Source organism: Cuculus canorus, chromosome 5, assembly GCF_017976375.1.
Source record: "Cuculus canorus isolate bCucCan1 chromosome 5, bCucCan1.pri, whole genome shotgun sequence".
NCBI lineage: Eukaryota > Metazoa > Chordata > Aves > Cuculiformes > Cuculidae > Cuculus > Cuculus canorus.
Window position 1 is genome coordinate 31,908,645 of NC_071405.1, and position 18,009 is coordinate 31,926,653.

At 40.4% G+C, this 18,009-nt stretch overlaps 1 protein-coding gene across 1 annotated transcript in view; it reads left to right on the forward strand.

The window, feature by feature from the left end:
* Positions 1-17,086, forward strand: part of LOC104057774 (inverted formin 2) — a 54,957-nt gene extending 37,871 nt beyond the window's left edge. Inside the window, 6 exon segments of the mRNA XM_054067166.1 lie at positions 11,807-11,909; positions 12,522-12,604; positions 13,476-13,579; positions 16,171-16,241; positions 16,344-16,451; positions 17,036-17,086. Of these exon segments, the coding sequence (XP_053923141.1) occupies positions 11,807-11,909; positions 12,522-12,604; positions 13,476-13,579; positions 16,171-16,241; positions 16,344-16,451; positions 17,036-17,086 (520 nt within the window).
* The last annotated feature ends 923 nt before the right edge of the window (positions 17,087-18,009 follow it).

The following is an 18,009-nucleotide window of genomic DNA, read 5'->3' on the forward strand; positions in this document are numbered from 1 at the left end:
CATGATGCTTGCATACAATGAAATTGAAGCACATCAGTAGTCATCTCACATGCATGGACGTGAACACCAACTTTTGGAGAAACAGGGACTCAGTTCCTCTTACTAAAGCAACAGAACGGGGTTTTCCAGTCTGCTCTATTAGACACATTTTCAGCTCATCCTTCAATAAATCTCTGAGTTTGAATGCTGTTGTCCATTGCTTCCACTCAAAAGCCTTTGTGTTCGAGATGCAGAAGGTGTAGATTCATGCTACTTTTGCTTTAAAACTGGGAATGTGCAGTATTGTGTTTTCAAAATTCAGAGCTTTATATCTTGAGGTTTTGTAATAACACTGTATCATAGAACTGTAAATAGCTGTCCATTTAAAATTATCCACATTTGTTGAATCTGTGGTGTGGTACTGTGCTGAAACATGAATCAAGTGGAAGAGCTGGGTGCATTTAAGAACTATGCCTTTATATGGTAACTCACTGTGGGTAGCCTGATGTTCAGGCTAAAGCTTATTTTTATTTGTTTTAATAGGACTTGTAATACTGAAAACTTTGCTGGAGTAATTTAGAAGTTAAACCAAGAATTAAATCACTGGTTTATTTTAACCAAAGGATTGTTACGAGCATATTGAGAATCAGTTAACAAAAGCAAACATCAGCTGAGAACAGACCCATGGACAGCTTCAGTTCAGGAGTCCCTGTAGAGCAGCACAGCTGAAGTTGAAGCTGAAGTCCCATTCCTGACTGGCAGAAGCAGGCAGAGCCCCACCACTTCTGGCAGAACCAAATAAACCACCAAGCCACCCCAGGTTTGACTTACAGGACTCTCTCTATCACATTTACAGGTTTCCCCTTTTTCTTCCTCTTTCCCAGTCTCAGAGCACATCACCCAAAGCATCAGTCCTTTTTCACTCCCATTAATTGAGCTTCTCTGCTCTCACATTAGACCCAAGCTAGAAAAATCTGAGTGCCAAACACGTTTACCCAGCAGCTTTGCAACCTCTGTGTTTCCATCCAGAGCCTTCCAGCCTCCTCCTCCCAACCCTGCTGTTTTATCAATAGCAACAACATCATTTGGAGATTCAAGACTCAGGAACAAACAGGCTTTCTGGGTGTTACCTAGAGAACTTTACCTGCTGATGCCCCGCAGGCTCTGATACGCTCTCTTCAGATGCTGCAGCAGGTGTCCGCTCCTTCCCCTAGGTCTTTCACATACCCCCATTTCCAGCTAGAGAGTGCAGCTCTTTTCACACAGCCAGAGGTTTTATCACTCTGTGTTCTTACCTTGGCCTATAAAGAAACAGCATTTGGCATTATCTTCCCACTGACCTCAAGAGTTTATGGAGAAATGGGTTATTCTGAGCCACTGGTCGTTCTTTGTTCTTTGTAGTCATCAGTGAAAACTATATTAAATTACCTACACAATCACAACCCAATACACAGGCTGAAGCACATCGTTTATAGTGTATTACTCCAGAGCAGCTCTGCTTACATTACAGTGATTATTTAAGAACAGGGGGACAGAATCAGAGCAGGTTAAAGATGTTAAACTGGGATGGGTAGTTCTGCTCCATTTGTGATTCAGATTTCCATTCTGATTTGTGATTCAGATCCTCCTGTGGTTGCAAGGCCAAATTAATTGTTGGTGAAAACAATGTCACTTGAAGATATTTCAACAAGTCTCTGATCATTTAAGCTAACAGTGAGTTTGGACCTCAAAAAAAGAATTCTTGTGGTATATTACAGAGACTGCACATGGAGTCAATCATGTAAACCAACTTGGAAATATAACAAGTTTCTAAGTGCCAAATAACTGTGTACTCCTTAATTAAGCATTGGCTATATGATAAAGTGAAGCTATGGAAGAAATCAGCAGAAGTCTTTGCCAAGTATTTGACATCAGAATTCAGATATGTTTAATTAAAAGGGTTTTCAGGGTTTAATTTTTTTTTAATTTCAACACTGAAAATATTGCAAAGTTTAGAATAAAATAAGCACTTGACAAGTTTCCTTTCTCTTGTGGGGATGGGGAGGGCCTATGATTCACCAGAATTTGTCCACCAAAGTCCTACATTTTCCACATAGTTCATAAAGCATCTAAGCACATCACTGTTGTATATGCTTAGTAATAATTATCTGTTGTTTTCTTTCAAAGAAAAAGTGATGAATAAATGGAGCTAGACCTAGTACACAAGCACCACCACAGCATTGCACTGCACTCAAGCAGTGAAATCTCTGTGATCCAAAGTTATGCCAGTATCTTTCAGTTTGAATGTACTGTTCGGTCCTCTCCTACATTCAGTGGAGCAGAGAGGGCTGAGAATTACCTTCCATTCTGGTTAGAAAGAGAGAGGACAAATTGAAATAAAAGCAAAATGTATAAGCTTGTTTCAGCAAAATTAACCAGTCTTAATTCTGTCTAAACATAAAGCCTGGTACTACAGCTTTGTAATTCTGGCTTTCTGTACACAGTGGTCAACTGAGTACAACATACAAGTTTCCCAATACTAAAAGTCAGCCCAATCCTAGCCCACTCAGTCTATCTATGTAGTAATAGCCATAGCCATGAAATATGGGTGAGCGTTAGTCATGGGGTTATATCCACCTAATGTATCTGAAAGGAAATTCAGTCATGAGCCAACTTCATCACAAACCACAGTTTGTTTGGTCACCTGACCAATCAAGCCATGGGCAGGATATGAAAAACAGCTTTGCCATGTCTAGAAGCTTGACTATAGAGAGTTAGAAATGGGGCAGTGATAGTGATGGGACCTTGTTGGGTGTTGGCAATTACTGCACAGTGACTTGCAGAATAACTTGCAGAACAACTGAGTTGTTTGCAGGATTTGCTATAGTGATGCAGATCCGTAGTAAAGAAAAATGTTTCCAACTCCTTAATGCAGGTACCAGTCTTTAAATACTAGTGAAGAATTTAATCTCTGCGGTGTTAATTAGCATATTTAGCACTGTAAGTGTAACTAACTCCTTCACCCATGCTGTGCTAGCACTTCGTTCACATTAGGGACTCTCTAATGCTCTCTTTGCTGTGGCATGAACAACTCGCAAGAACTCTGTGTGATGGTTTATACAGAGCCATGTGTTGGTAGGAATTAGCAGGAACTCTGTTCTTCCCTAATGGAGACAATAAGCAGACTCAGCTTACGTTACTCAAAGTCAGAAGATGAAGAATCACTCTGTGGCAGTCAGCTCCTATCAAGTCAATTTAAATACAGTCCCAGCCCATCAAAGGAGGTTTTTTCTAGGATCAGCAGTCTTTGCTGATGACACCTACATCACAGTTATGGTTGGTTTGCCCTGCTCTGTGTACTCAGAACCTGATGTGTTTGCTTAGTACAGCTTCATACAACATAATCTGCAATGAGTTTAGTCATGAACTGGTGACAATTAATTACCAAACCCATCAATCAGAATATATGGAGAAAGTCAGAGCTACTACAGAGATAGACTTTGCCCAAGAAGAAGAGGGAGCATAGGCAAAAAGTGTTAACAGATCTACGTCTGCTCCTCTGATCCTTTGAAAAACGCAGCTCAGTTTTGTAATATAAATGAAACCCCCATTAGCACGCAATTTCCAGGAAGGATCCTTTGAGGCCAACAGACTTTTCCTGTACACTTTGCTGTATGTTGTAATTTCCATTCTTTAAGGTTTTCACAGCTCAGTTAGACAAAACCATAAGTGACCTGACCTATAGCGGTGGTGATAGTCCACTGAACGGGAGCTTGACCATGACCTATCTCAAGCCTAACATCCAAAGATTAAAGCTATTATATCTTTTCACTAACATCTCCAGCTATACAAGCCCCAATTAAAGTCCAACATTCCTTTCCATTTTGAAGAGTTCAACCCTACTCTCTCCAAAGCCCTCAGTTAGTACTAAAGCCCACCTTCTCCCAGCCTCCTACCCTTCATTCCCCGTCCCGGTACTCTATATACACCTTCACATGGCTCCTTGGTTGAACTGCCTCATTGCAGTGCCACAGGGCACAGAGAATGGCCAAGAGGCACTAGCAGCTGTGTCCCCTGACGTATGCTACCCACAGCTGCTGCTGCTCGCCCATCTGCAGCAGATCCCAAGGCTCCTGCATTCCCATCAGCTTCCAAAAAGTGCAGCCAGTTCCCAGGGTTTTTGCATTAACTCCATCACTAGGACTGAGCCCATGGGCATTAAGCATATAGACTTCACAACCGTGCTCCAGCCAGCAGCAGAGGCAGTTACAGCATGAAAACTGAGCTCTTTTGCTTTGTTTTCAATTGCTTCCAGCTTTTTTTATACGAGAAAATGGAAGCACAGCAGTAGCTGTATCTTAATAGAGAGAGGTGGGTAACTTGCTAGATTGCAAAGACTAAAAACATTTTTGGCTGCCAGTACACTGAAGTGAAATGCCATGGACTTGGGTTCATGAGTGGCTATGGGCAAGCCAATTCCCCATGCCTCAGTTTCCCTATGTGTAAAATGGAGCCAATAAGATCTTTTGAAACACTTGGAAACTGTTGATGAAAAATGCCAGAAAACAAATATTGTTAGTAATTAGCAGAAAAAGAACAGAAAACATTCTTCTTTTCTGACATCACAACAAGCTTGCAACCTTATTAAAGCCAAAACAAAAGGAAGAGGGTAACTTTCAGAGAAACACCACTCCTCTAAGAGCTCTCTGAACCCAAATTGCAGAAAACCCATGAAAAACCCTACGAACATATTTGAAAGAAAAGGGGTGACCCTTGTAACCACAAGATTGCTTACACAAGAAAGGATTAAGATCTCTAATTTCTTCAACTTCTTACTTTTATTCTTGCAAGAATCATAAAGATCAAGAATAAATTACCCCTGTTGAAAAGTCACTAGTAAAAACATCACACAGGGAGCCTCTTAATTAAAGTAGGATCATAGTAAGTGTAACCTGTTGTGAGGTAATGAACAATAGCTCTGTACTAGTTAAGTACAGACTGCCTGCATATCCAAGTTACTAACCTTCTCCCTGGTAGGGTTATACTCCTCTAGCTCTCACTCCAAGCCATTTGAGAAGCAGGACATCTTCTTACTACTAAAAATATCTTGTATTGCAGATATTGAATCTTGGGCTTACACTTCTGATGGTTACCTTGAGAGCATATGGGATGCACTGTTTAAATAACTTCCCCCCCCACCCAAGAAAAACCTGTCTAGAAATATCACACAAGGGGAAATAAGAGGTTTTCTGAAGCATTTGTTGTAATCCCCATTTCCAGCATAATAATGACCAATAAATGAATGTCCAGCCACAAAGAAAATCATTTTGCAAAATAACATAACACCGTATCAGCCCATCAGCAACACTAGAAATGAAAAAATGAAGAGAAAATTTTTTTTGGATCTAACTTAAAAATTTAAAACCTATGCCATCAAAATAAAACTTATCTTTTGGGCTAATAAATAAGTCTACATATAAGTAAGGAAATGAACATGAAACCCTGTATTATGGCATCCCTCAACCATCACCAGCTTTTCCAATAACACAAAAGGCAGAGAGCAGTGAAAACAGCTTTGGAATTAATTGCAAGTTAATTGATTTCAACTGGATAATCAGAGTTGGGCTGCTGTAATCAGTCAACCTCTGTTCTCTGCCCTGCTCTGCCTGGATGGGGCAGGCCAATTACTGAGCTTTCTGCAGCATGCTAGTCCTTGCCTGCTTGCATTGAGATGTGTCTGTATATATGTATATATTTCCCAGAGGTGGATTTTTGCAGTTCCTAAAGAGAAATTCTATGCAGATATTTTCCTTTTTAAATACACTCACAAGATCATTTGAACAATATCAGCAATGTATGTTACAGCCACCTTGAAGTTAGACCAAAGACTTAATCTTCCTAAGAGCATGGATTTCTCTGACACAGTCTCAGAAGTATAATCTTTGGAGGTACATTATTATAAGCTTATTTATCATTCAAAGCATATTAGAAATTTCTTGTGTAGCATTCCTTGATTATGAGGATTTTTAAAAACAAGACTTTCCTTCACACAAACCCTGCAGTGATTTAGAAGAGCATTCTGATTAAGAAAATATGAGCTTCCTAATTAATAGTCATTCACCGATTCCCCCAATACTTTAATTAAAATAAACAAGTAATAAAATTTTAATGTGATTGTTTCTAATAAGATTTCTTTTTTAATCAGCTCATTTTACTCCCAATATTTCTGGCAGAAATAGGCTTATTTCTCATTAGGCTCTTTCAGAATCCTGAATCCCTCACTTGTCCTAATAGGGTGATTACAGACATCTGTACAAGTTTAGCACAAAGATTGTGAAGTCCTAAAGGGGATACATTAAGAGGTTTACATAAATTAAATGTAAGCCTGCTTTACCTTTGGGAAAGTGTTAGTGCTTATTTGTGCAAAAAAAAAAAATATTTATGGAAACCAACAACAAATTCATTCAAGCAAACAGCAAATACAGTTAATACTCATCTTCTATTATAGGCCTTTGGCTTAGCTATTTTAACAGTTTCAATTTTGTATGTAAATCAAGCATTATTTTCTGCTTGATTTAACACTTAATGTTTTTAATGTAAGTAGTTCTTACTAAATTAAGATTAAAAACAAATCAAAAGTTTTGTTGCCTTTTTTTTGCCATGAATATATTGGTTCACAATTTTACTGAGGCTGTTGTAAGAGCTGGATGCTATCATCAGTACAAAGCGCTAGGTTTCAAAGACAAACTTTCAAATTATAGGAGACACTTTAGAGGCATACTATAGATCGGAGATGCATCAGTAGTAGGTTTTAATGCAGCTCCTTTAAAGAGTTTGACTGTGTAAGCTATTAGTCAAAATTGCTGTGTCAGGAGGAAGATGGTCATTCATATGTATTAATGAAGTCCTTCAGGAAAATAAACATAGTGTACGCGCCGATTAAGTCTCTGATCCTGCACTAAACATAAAAATTGAAGTACCCAATCTAGTTCTCTACATTAAAGCTGCTGATACTACTAATGTACGTTTAGTTACAGACTTGTGTAAGGGCTGGGATGACATGGGTCTTTGTTCTCGTCTACGCACACTCCCTAAAAAGGCTGCATCAACTGTTATTTCTGAAGTACTGATAGTTTGCTCATCTCTCCTTGTTTAACGTGCTATTTCTACCCTTGTTGATGAACATTGCTATAGAATTTAGCTAAAGAGTGAAATCACAAAACAACCACAGCTACTGAGATTAAGCGTCCCAGGACACTATTCATCCACAAAGCGATACAAGTGTTTGCAAAAGAAAGATTTGCTCAGTCCAGCAAACAAAACCACATCCTGAGGTAGCAAGTACTTCTGCTGACTTTAGTAAGTCCACTTCCGTGTTTAAAATTGGGCATAGGTAGAAGATGGGGGCTTCTGCATAGTCTCCTGCATAAGGCTCTAACTGAAACTGTGTAGTCTCAGGGCAAATGTAAAGTTTTGTCCTAGATGAAAATTCGGTTAACCAGCAAAGACCATATTACTAATTTTAATGCTTACCAATCATTTCCCTATGTGGTCACAGTTCTATAAGCAGCTCAGCCCAAGTCCTTCTCAGCTGTAGCTTACTTAATTTATTAGGCTATTCTGAGAGTTTCTCCCAAAATCCCACCTTTGTGGTATTGTGGTTTCTCAGGAACAAATGACTGTGTTCTTATTGTCTCAGAAGTCCTGTCTGTAGAGTATCTGTAGAAGCTTCCATAGCAGGCATCCATTTATCCCTTTAGAAGAAAAATCCCACAGTATGGCTGAACAACAAGGAGAACAAAGCAACCAGGTAGAGATTTACTGTGCTGACAGCATTTGCTCTTACTTTCTTTACATATTACAACAAGAAATTACAAAGATTGAGAGAAGTCAAAAAAGAGCCTTATGTCCAGCAGTACTGCTTTGCTCCTGACTTGCACAGCTGAAACCACTGTGAAATGTCACTTATAAAGCACTTAGAAATGTTTCTGCCTTTTATTTTAATGGGAAGGTCAGCGTTACTTCTCTGTTTTGCTGTGGGAGCTGGCAGTAGCCAGGAGTTGTGGGGAACTCTGCTAGTCTATGCATCTCCTTGTTGTCTTGTGGAGCAGGAAAATGGGACCTGGCCGAGCCACGGAGAACCTGCAATGCCCAAATCACCACAAAGCAATGTCCAGAAGATCTATTCAAAAAGCGAACAAATGCACTGAAGTTGATATGGACTTGGAAGAGGAGAAACCTAGTGCAGACCTAAGCCTTTCTACAATAACTGGCCTTTCCAGCAAGCTGCAGCAATGTCCAGGGAACATGTCACCTTCCCAGCAAGGTGTTTCCTCATCCTCTCAAGGACAGTCTGCCATGCCAGCTCTGCTACCACTGCTGCCAGCTGTTCCTCCTCTACCACCTGGGAGTGAGGTGCCTCCTCCGCCTCTTCCCATGCCTGGCACAAATGCCCAATTGGTTCCATCTCCCTGGCCATGCAGTAATCCTGAGTGTAATAATCTTACTTGTGGTTATGGGGAGAAGTTCCACCCTAAGGAGACACCAACTCTGAAGACGAAGGTATTTCACTGGCAGAAGCTTCCGTCTGTTGTGGTGAGATGTATGTGCTTGTTTGTAACAGTGGGCTGATCGGTTCATTTACTTCACAACCAAACAACGGTGCTCACATTGGAGGGCTAGACCTTAATAAGTCAGGTAACAAAGGTGATCCCATTGCTCACTCTCAGTCCTACAAAAAAACATAGTAATCACAAATAAGTATGGAAAGCAAGGAATTTGCCAATAAATGGAGGAAATAGTGGGAAAAGCTCTGAGCTGAGACTTTGTGGTGGCTAAAGCTATCTTTTCTTATCCTCTCAGGCTCTAGTAGTTACTTGTCAAAGTGATGTTATGAGTCTGCAGTAAATAAGATTTGAAAAAACACTCTGAATGTGTTGAGTGGGAAGATTTATTGAACAGTTGTGCTCTGTGGTTCTTCCTAATGAGCTCCTGGCACATCACTGGTCAGTGTCATCTCAGGTGGAGCTTTTACTTTTTCTTTTCTTACACAGCCACAGATACATCACCGATGACCCAAAGCTGAAACCTTGTTCCAGTAGAGCTGGGGAACACGTACTATCAGAGTAGGATGTATCCTCTAACTTCATTTAGTATTGACCACAGCCATGTGATTTGTGGGGTTTCTTTTCCACAGATAAAATAACACTAAGGTCTGTGGTTAAGGTGTGGTCTGCCAGAGGGTTTGCAAGCCCTGTTCAGTTTCAGCAAGGAGTCTGCAAACATGTTTCCATTTATACTGCAGCCTTTAATATTCACATCCCAAAACAGAGATCTCAGTTGTTTTCCATTATGCTTATCACCAAGAAAGGAAGATATCAAGGGTAAGAACTTGCTGCTATGTTAAAATACATAACCATGCATGTAAAATCTAGTGCGAGCCACAGCCTGCTTTCTTGGGCAGAGATACAAATTCAGATTCAGCCCCAGTGCCTTCAGTGCCATTGTCACAACTTCTTTGTGAGGTGAGCTCCTCTGTTAAAGATTCCAGTGTTGTAGACAAGCTCACATTTTGAACTGCAGTGTGTTTTTCCCATGACTCCTAATGCTTCTGGTAATAATGCTGGGCTTGTGAGTCCTTATCTTTTGCAAAGAAAGACATTTACCTAATTAGATGCAACATCCCCTTGTGATTTAGGAACCACAATTGTAACAATGTTTGGTTGGCAATAGCAAAAAATATTTGGAGTAGCCCATTAAGTTCACTTGCTGCCTTCAGTTCAGTAAATCGAACGCGGAAGTAGTTTTCCAGGTTTAATTAGCCTCCAGACCTCTGGGATGTTGTCTATGGAAGCTGCCACCCTTAAATAATTAACATTTGTCCCTGACTAATGAGCACTGTATTTCATTCACCCTCTAAAGTGTTTTTCCTTCCACAAATCACACTGCCTTTGAAGTGCTCCTCTACCTTTGCGGCCCATCTTGAAGCGTTCTTCTCTTCCAGAAAGCTGCTCTATGTGAGCTGTGATGCCAGGCAGCAGCAACGAGCTTGTAGAGCCTGACTACGAAAGTTTGGAGCTGCTTTTCTGTGTCCCACCTAAGAAGAAAACTGGGCCAAAAATAAAGACATCAAAAGAGGTACTTGGACTACTCACTTTTTGTAGAGCTTGGCAAAATTCTTGACAGTGAAAAGCTTAAGCACTATTTATTGCTGTCAATCTTCTATAATATTATTACTAGAGAAGGGTGAATTTGGCCCAACAAACAAACAAACAAAAGCTCTAAAATTTCTGTTACAGTCAAGGTAAATGTGTTTCTAGTTGACTGCTTTTGTTTCTTTTTCTTTTGACATCACATTTATAGGTCCAAGGAAAAGCCTCCTTCTGAATACAATTCTGAAGCAGTTTAAGTGGTAAGATTTGAAAACTACCATCTGAACTGTTTATTTGATGTATATATGCATTTATTTTGATATCACACAAAAGAAATTTAGCAGAAAAACTTTACAGCTGCTTTCTTTAGCAAGAAGTCAACTTTTTTATTTTTAACTAACGAGATGTGGCAGTCTCTTTCCAGGCAATTAATACCACATCTCAAACTGGTAAACCTAAAACTAAACACCACTAATTCCTAAAGAGACAATATTTATCAATAGCAGTAAATTCATGTGTAGACATATTTTTCTTTGCTATTATTATTATTATTATTGACATAAATAACAATTACTTACAGGGCCCACTAGTGAAGATTCTTGATTGGAAGTTTCAAGTAACTTAAATAATTTTAAAGCAATATCTCCAGAAATTCAGATCCAGAATTGTATATATTTTTTATTCACAGTTTTTCTAGAAATAGAGAATAGTTTCTATAATTAAACAAGTGGAAATTCACCAAGTCACAGCCTTCACTGGGTAGGGGGTACAGGGGGAAGCGAAAGAAAGGAATCTGTACTAGTTTTTGGCAAAACAGCTTTAATCTTAGACTCCCTAAAGGAGGAAAACTGATCTTCTGCTCTCTCCCTGTGCTTTGTGGACTGCCCCATGTTACAAGGGCCTCAAAAAAAACTCAGCCTAGAAATTCCATTGTGTTAAGAATGAATCAGAATCAGTCAGAGGGATTTTTCACTCTAGCCTTTTTCCATTGCAACCTGCTTCTCGGTGGGGAAGAGCTGTGCGTGGCCTAATCCAGTTGCTGTTTCCTCTTTCCGCATTACTCTCTGGGCAGCAGCTGTGCTCTCCTGAGAGCAGCTAGGGACTGTAGGATCAAAGAGTTGAGCCCCACTTGCACTCATGAGGGATGAGGCTGCTCTGCGGTTGGGTCTTAGATCTATGAGTATTGGTGGCTACAGGAAGCCAAACCCTCCAAAGCCCAAACCAGAGCAGTATGGGCTCATTTTAAAGACATGTTGCCTACTAAAGTTTCAAGGAAGTATTTTGGTTATAACTTTCTGGGGTATTTACAAATACTTCTTGGTAGGTAAAAAGCCATTGGTTTTAGCCTTGGCTTTGCTGGAAGCAGTGGAGAAATTAAAAAGTAAATCTCTTCTCAGTGACACTGAACATCCACAGTAAAAGCAAGGCCTTCCAGGTTGGTTGTATAAAGATGAACAAAAGCCCAGGAAGCACATCTGAATTATGAGGAATATTGCTTTAGGCTTAAACAAATCCTTTACTTTTCATATCCCCACTGTACTTCTGAGGACTAAGATCCAAAACACGATGGGAGGCAAGTATAGTAAGAATTACTTCATTTACTTCTACAGTGCTGGCTGAGAGATTGGAGTCTCTTCTGTTTGACATGTAACTACTGCCTATGCTGTTGCTCCACAGCATCTCTCTCTTTCCTACAGCTCTAATGAAGAGATTGCTGTCCTGATTCAGAAAGGAGATAGCTCCAAGTTGGATGTTGAGTTACTGAAGCAGCTACTTAAACTGCTGCCTGAAGACCCTGGGGTATCTATTAAGTGTGTTATTCTGAAGAAGTTCAGAGTATTTTGTGCTCAAGCTGAAACATTTACACTGCTGAAGTAAGAAGCTATGACCATCCTCCCACACCATCTCAATGAATGACCTTCCAAGGCAGACCGGTGGGAAGTCAGTCCTAGCACCAGTGTGGCCCCTTCACACAAAGATTAGGCAACAGCATACTGGGAGACTCAATGCAGCTGTAGACCAACTGTTGCTCTCTATTCCCATTATTTTAATTAGATGGATGAGGTACATTAAAATTTGTGAACTTAGGGTGAATAAAGTACCTTTCAGAACAGTTTTCTGCGAGGAGAAAGGACCCACCTTTTTAAAGGGGCTGCTAGACTTGGACGCATTGCAGTTTGCTCATGCCCTGCCTGTAGATCAGGGATTCATCATACAAGGTGCTGTACAAATGGAGGTGACCTTCCAGTCAGAATGAAACCCAAGTGTTTGCCCTTGCAAGCCAGTTCATGTACACAACATATTGTTCATCTGTCACAGTGCCTTCGCACACAGCAGTTTCAGAAAAGTCAATAAAGTGACTGTGAACCAGAAATATTTGTATGGATATTTTACTGTTTTATTCCGCGTTAGATAAACAGCTTGAAATCTTGCAAAGGAGAAAAATCAGAACTAGCAAATGCCAATCACTTTTATCTCCACCTCTTGGAAGTTCCTAGGTAAGCAAAATTTTCTTGGTCTTCTACCCATAAGAGTGGTTCTTATAAGATTTGTCTGTAAGAATTGAGGTCTCTGTTTCCTGTGCTAGAGGGTTGTTCCTGATATTCAGCCTTCAGGATAAATCATCTGACTGCTATTTGTAGAGCTGGTTTCAGAAACCTTTCCTTCCCAAAGGCCAAACAGACTTTCAGATACCTTTGGCAAACTACTATTAAACTAACTTCAGTATTAAGTTAGTGAGAAAACTCTTGGCTATTGTACAGTTACTATCTGTAAGGCATGAAGTTGCAGATGGAACCTGCCACCAGGCTGCTGATTCACTCCACCCCTGGTTTAGAGATTCTGGTCTACCACAGACTCGCAAGTGAATTGCAGCAGTGCCTGTGCTTTCTCCATCTCTCTCATTTTTACCAAGTCAGATGAGGTGCACACAGAGAAGTCTTCATGGTGTTCATAAAAGCATGGTGATATGTCATAATTCATAGCAATAAAGGGCATAACTGCAAAAATATTTCAAATTTCTGTTTGGAAAGTTAGAAGGAAGAACAAAAGTCTTGGCTAGTGCTGCCCAGGAATTGTAAAAAATATGGCCTCATTATGCAAGGGAGTCACTGCCAGATGTCAGCACAACATTGCTTTCTGAAAGCGGAGATGATAATAGTTTCTAGGACATCTTTGGAAATTGCTAAGTGTTTGATTTATTTACAATCCAGTTGTTGTGTCAGGGCATAAAAGAGAACATAACAATGATGGTACTGCACTTTGCCTAAAATGGGTGATTCTCTTACTGAACACAAGCCAGTTAATCAGGCCTGTGGGGTTTGGTTTTGTGGTGTTTGATGGGGGTTTTTTTCCACTGATCCCTTTTATCTACCAGTTGTGGATTGAATGTATGCTGAGTTTTGAGGAAACAAAAATTCTGCTGGAGTGTCTGTGGCCAAAAGCACAAGCCATCAGGACAGCCTGCGAAAGTAAGTACATCAGCACAGGCTCAGTCACAGGAAGCCTCTTTTCTCCTTGAATAGAATCAGTGGTAGCGTATGCTATAATTTAATCAAAATTACCCTTTTAATTGCTGAATTTATAGAAAATATCAAAATGATTGTGCAAATTCCCACTTCTAGAACTTGTTCTGAAGAATTACAGTTTGTGCTGTCCTGCTCTGAAGTAGAATTTCTGTCAACACGAATAACACAGATGTCTCTCCTATCAGTGGTTCTGCAGGGAAGGTAATTTCCTTTAAGTCTGTGCCAGATTATGTAAGAATATAGGTTAAATTTTTCCATACAGCAGAGATTTTAATAACATATCAGTTCCGTTTTTTCCTCTAGTGCGTGCTGGTTGCAGTCTAGGCTATCTCTGTGGCAGATTAGGACACAGTGACATTACAAAACATCGTTTGACTTCCAAAACTGATGTCCCTGATGATATTCACCAGTGTTTCAGGAACTCCCTCCACACAAAATTAGCCTTGGTTTTAAGTCAGCTCTTCCATGAAGTTGCTCTTGGATCTTAAGTTCAATCATTTTGTAGAGTCATTGACCTCCTGTTGAATAGTCAAATTGCAAAACTTTCGTTTATGTTTGCACATAAAACTTGCCTGTACCTGGCTGTCTGATGTCCATGCTACAGTTACTCTTTACTGTGTTGCACTCAACAGCACTCTGCAGTCCCACTGTGTAATCCCTGTCCCCTCTGCATCCCCATTCCATGGGTCAGGGTTTCTGTTCTACTTCTGCCAAGAACTTTAATCTTACCTTAGATTTTACTGCAAAAAGGCAAAGCTTTTGGTTATCATTCTCACTAACACTGATAAAAAGGCAAAAAGCCCTTTGCTTTTCTTAACCTAGAATAACGTGTGCTGGGAAATGGGGGTTGTTGACTTTCACAAGTTTATATGCTTTCTCATATGCTGTTCTGCCTCATGACCGGCTACAGGGATGACATCTATGCTCCAAAGTTGACAGGAAAACTAGTTTTCCATATATCGTCACCCTCATATCTATTGTCAGCCTCACCTCTGTGCCTGGGAAGATCGTGGAACAGATTCTCCCAGAAGTTATGCTAAAGCACAGGGAGGACAGGGAGGTGATTAATGGCAGCCAGCATGGCTTCACCAGGGGCAAATCCTGTCTGACCAACTTGGTGGCTTTCTATGATGAGGTAACCGCAGCAGTGTACAAGGGTAAACCAGCAGATGTGATCTATCTAGAGTTCTGTAAAGCTTTTGACACAGTCCCACAGAACATCCTTCTCTCTAAATTGGAGAGATATGGATTTGATGGGTGGACGGTATGGTGGATAAGAAACTAGTTGGATGGTCCTATTCAAAGAGTAGTGGTCAATGGCTCAAAGTCCAGATGGAGATCTGTGACGAGTGGTCTCCCTCAGGGGTCCATACTGGAACCACTGCTGTTCAATATTGTTAACAATGATACTGACGGTGAGATTGAGTGCACCCTCAGCAAGTTTGTGGATGACACCAAGCTGAGCGGTGTAGCTGCCGCACTGGAAGGACGGGATGTCATCCAGATGGACCTGGACAGACTGGAGAAGTGGGCTCTGAGAACCTCATGAGATTCAACAAGGCCAAGTGTAAGGTACTGCACCTGGATTGGGGCAATCCCCATTTTCAGTACATGATGGGGGATGACATGCTTGAGAGCAGCCCTGCAGAGAAGGACTTGGGGGTGCTGGTCGATGAGAAGCTTGACATGAGCCAGCAATGTGCGCTCACAGCCCAGAAGGCCAACTGTGTCCTGGGCTGCATCAAAAGCAGCATGGCCAGCAGGTCGAGGGAAGTGATTCTGCCCCTCTATTCCTCTCTTGTGAGACCTCACCTGGAATACTGTGTCCAGTTCTGGAACCCTCAACATAAGGATATGGAGCCATTGGAATGGGTCCAGAGGAGGGCTACAAAGATGATCAGAGGGCTGGAGCACCTTCTATATGAGGACAGGCTGAGAGAGTTGGCATTGTTCAGCCTGGAGAAAAGAAGGGTCAGAGATCTCATAGTGACCTTACGGTCCTTGAAGGGGGCCTACAGGAAAGCTGGAGAGGGGCTATTCATAAAGGCTTGTGGTGATAAGACGAAGAAGAATGGGTATAAACTGGAGAGGGGCAGATATAGACTAGACATTAGGAAGAATTTCTTCACTATAAGAGTGGTGAGGCAGTGGCACAGGTTGCCCAGGGAAGCTGCGGATGCCCTATCCCTGGAGGTATTCAAGGCCAGGTTGGATGGGGCCTTGGGAAGCCTGATTTAGTGGGAGGTGTCCCTGCCCATGGCAGGGTGTTTGGAACTAGATGATCTTTAAGGTCCCTTCCAACCCTAACTAATAATTCTATGATTCTGTATTTGTAGAGAAGAGACCTCAACAGAAACTTACTCATTCCACTTCCATTCAGGTGATTTATTTCTGTACTGGTATATTTCCAAATCCATAACAATGGCTTGACATAATCTTGGATGAGAATTTTGTTATCTTTACTGTAAAAGCTAAGGAAAAGCCTATCTCAGACTATGTAATTTATTGAAAATGTCTCTCTTTTTATTCTTCAGCACTTCTTAACAGTCATCATCTGCCAGTTTTCTGCCAATTGAGTCTTAAAGTGGGAAAATTTCTGAACTATGTAAGTAAACAGATTTCTTTAATTGCTGTATTTCTAAACACAGCAAGAATACAAATTCAAGACTCAGAACTGAAGGAAGAAACTTTTTACTGTATCTTCTAGGGGCATCACACTGGAGATGCTGAAGGTTTTAAAATTAACGCCTTGCTCAGACTAACTGAAACAAAAGCAGACCAAAGTCACATTACTCTGCTTCACCATATTTTGGAGGTACAACACAACTGAAATTATTCTTGTTTGTATTACTCTCAAATATTCTTTCCACAGAAATCTAGGGGCTTTACCCTCAGTAGCATCCACTCCATCTGTCAGGACGGTGAGCCTCTGTACCCAAAATACGATGAAAATTTTTCCACTGCTCTCTGTGCAGATTGGTTCAAATCCATACATGGTTGTGTTTAGAGAATTAACACTAGGCTTCCTCTCTCAAGTTCACTTAACATGTCTGCTTGCAGTTTTCTTTCTCTTCTTCTCCAATTGCTCTCTGACGTTGACATATCTCCCACATGCAGCTGTCAAATGAAATTAATTTTAGCACTATGAAGACGAAATCTCAGGTCAGCTCATGTGCTGTGGCAGCACATAGGATGTAAGCCTGAGCAGTTAAAAGAGCTTTTTGCTTTCTTTTTAACTCCCTGTGCGTGCCAACATGAGAGAAACAACAAACAAGACTAAATTTACCCCTATGCTTATAACTGAGGTGTTAGTTTTTCAGTCCTGATGTTGTCCAGGTGAAAGTCTTTCTTACTCTTTGACTGACTGTGTAAGGTAACCGTTTTTCAATTCAATTTTAGGAGGCTGAAAAAAACCCATACAAATCTGTGGCAGCTTCCCAGAGATCTTGATTTTGTTTCCAAGGTGGTGGGGTAGGACATTTTCATTTGGTTTTGCCACATTCAGATTACCAACTTCTTTAAACCCAATAAGGAGCTGAGTCATTTTATGGTGGTGTAATAAGGTCACAAGACTTCTCCGCTGTAGGAGACGTTCTCTTCTAACATCAAACAATTTCAAGATTTATGAATCAATATGGTTAGTACTTGTTATGTGGAGCTCAGTGGGATTTTTACTATCAGATTCTCCACTGCTACACAGAAGTAAAACTGTGTACACAGTGAACTTGCTCATTTTCAAGGACCAGATTCTTCTTCCATATATTGCATTAGAAACATACCTTCCCTGAACTTCATCAGTCATGCTCATGTGCAAGTCTTTCAGGAGGCACATCTGCAGAACTGGTGTAAGGAGGGAGTGACTGGGCAATTTACTAGAAATCAGGGGACCTCGGAAGTCCTGAGCTGAGTAGCAGCATAGGTTTCCAATATATGTGGGTAGAAAGAAAGAAATCCACTTCTGCAGATTTTCCTCTATGTGCCTAACAAAAGCCTCACGAGTCTAACATCAGCTTTTTTTTGTTCAGAATGGGAAAAACATATGGCGATATTTTAAATTACACTAATAAGATTCTATATTTAATAGCATTCAGCATAACATAATATTTTTAAATCCTGTTATGAATGCATAGAAACCTTCAGTGTTTTAATTTTACTTATTTTTAGAAGTGGGGATAACATGTAAAGCCGGAGACAGACTGACATTGTTAAGCAGTTGCTAAGTAATTAAATATAAAAAAGCCTTTTTATTCAGTGATACAACAGCAAGTATTTTTACTTTCGTGAGTTGTCTATGCAAAATTTAAGTTAGATGTTGTTTTGAAACATGAATTTCATTTGGTGTTGTGTGATAATGGAAATGCTTTTGTTGCCTG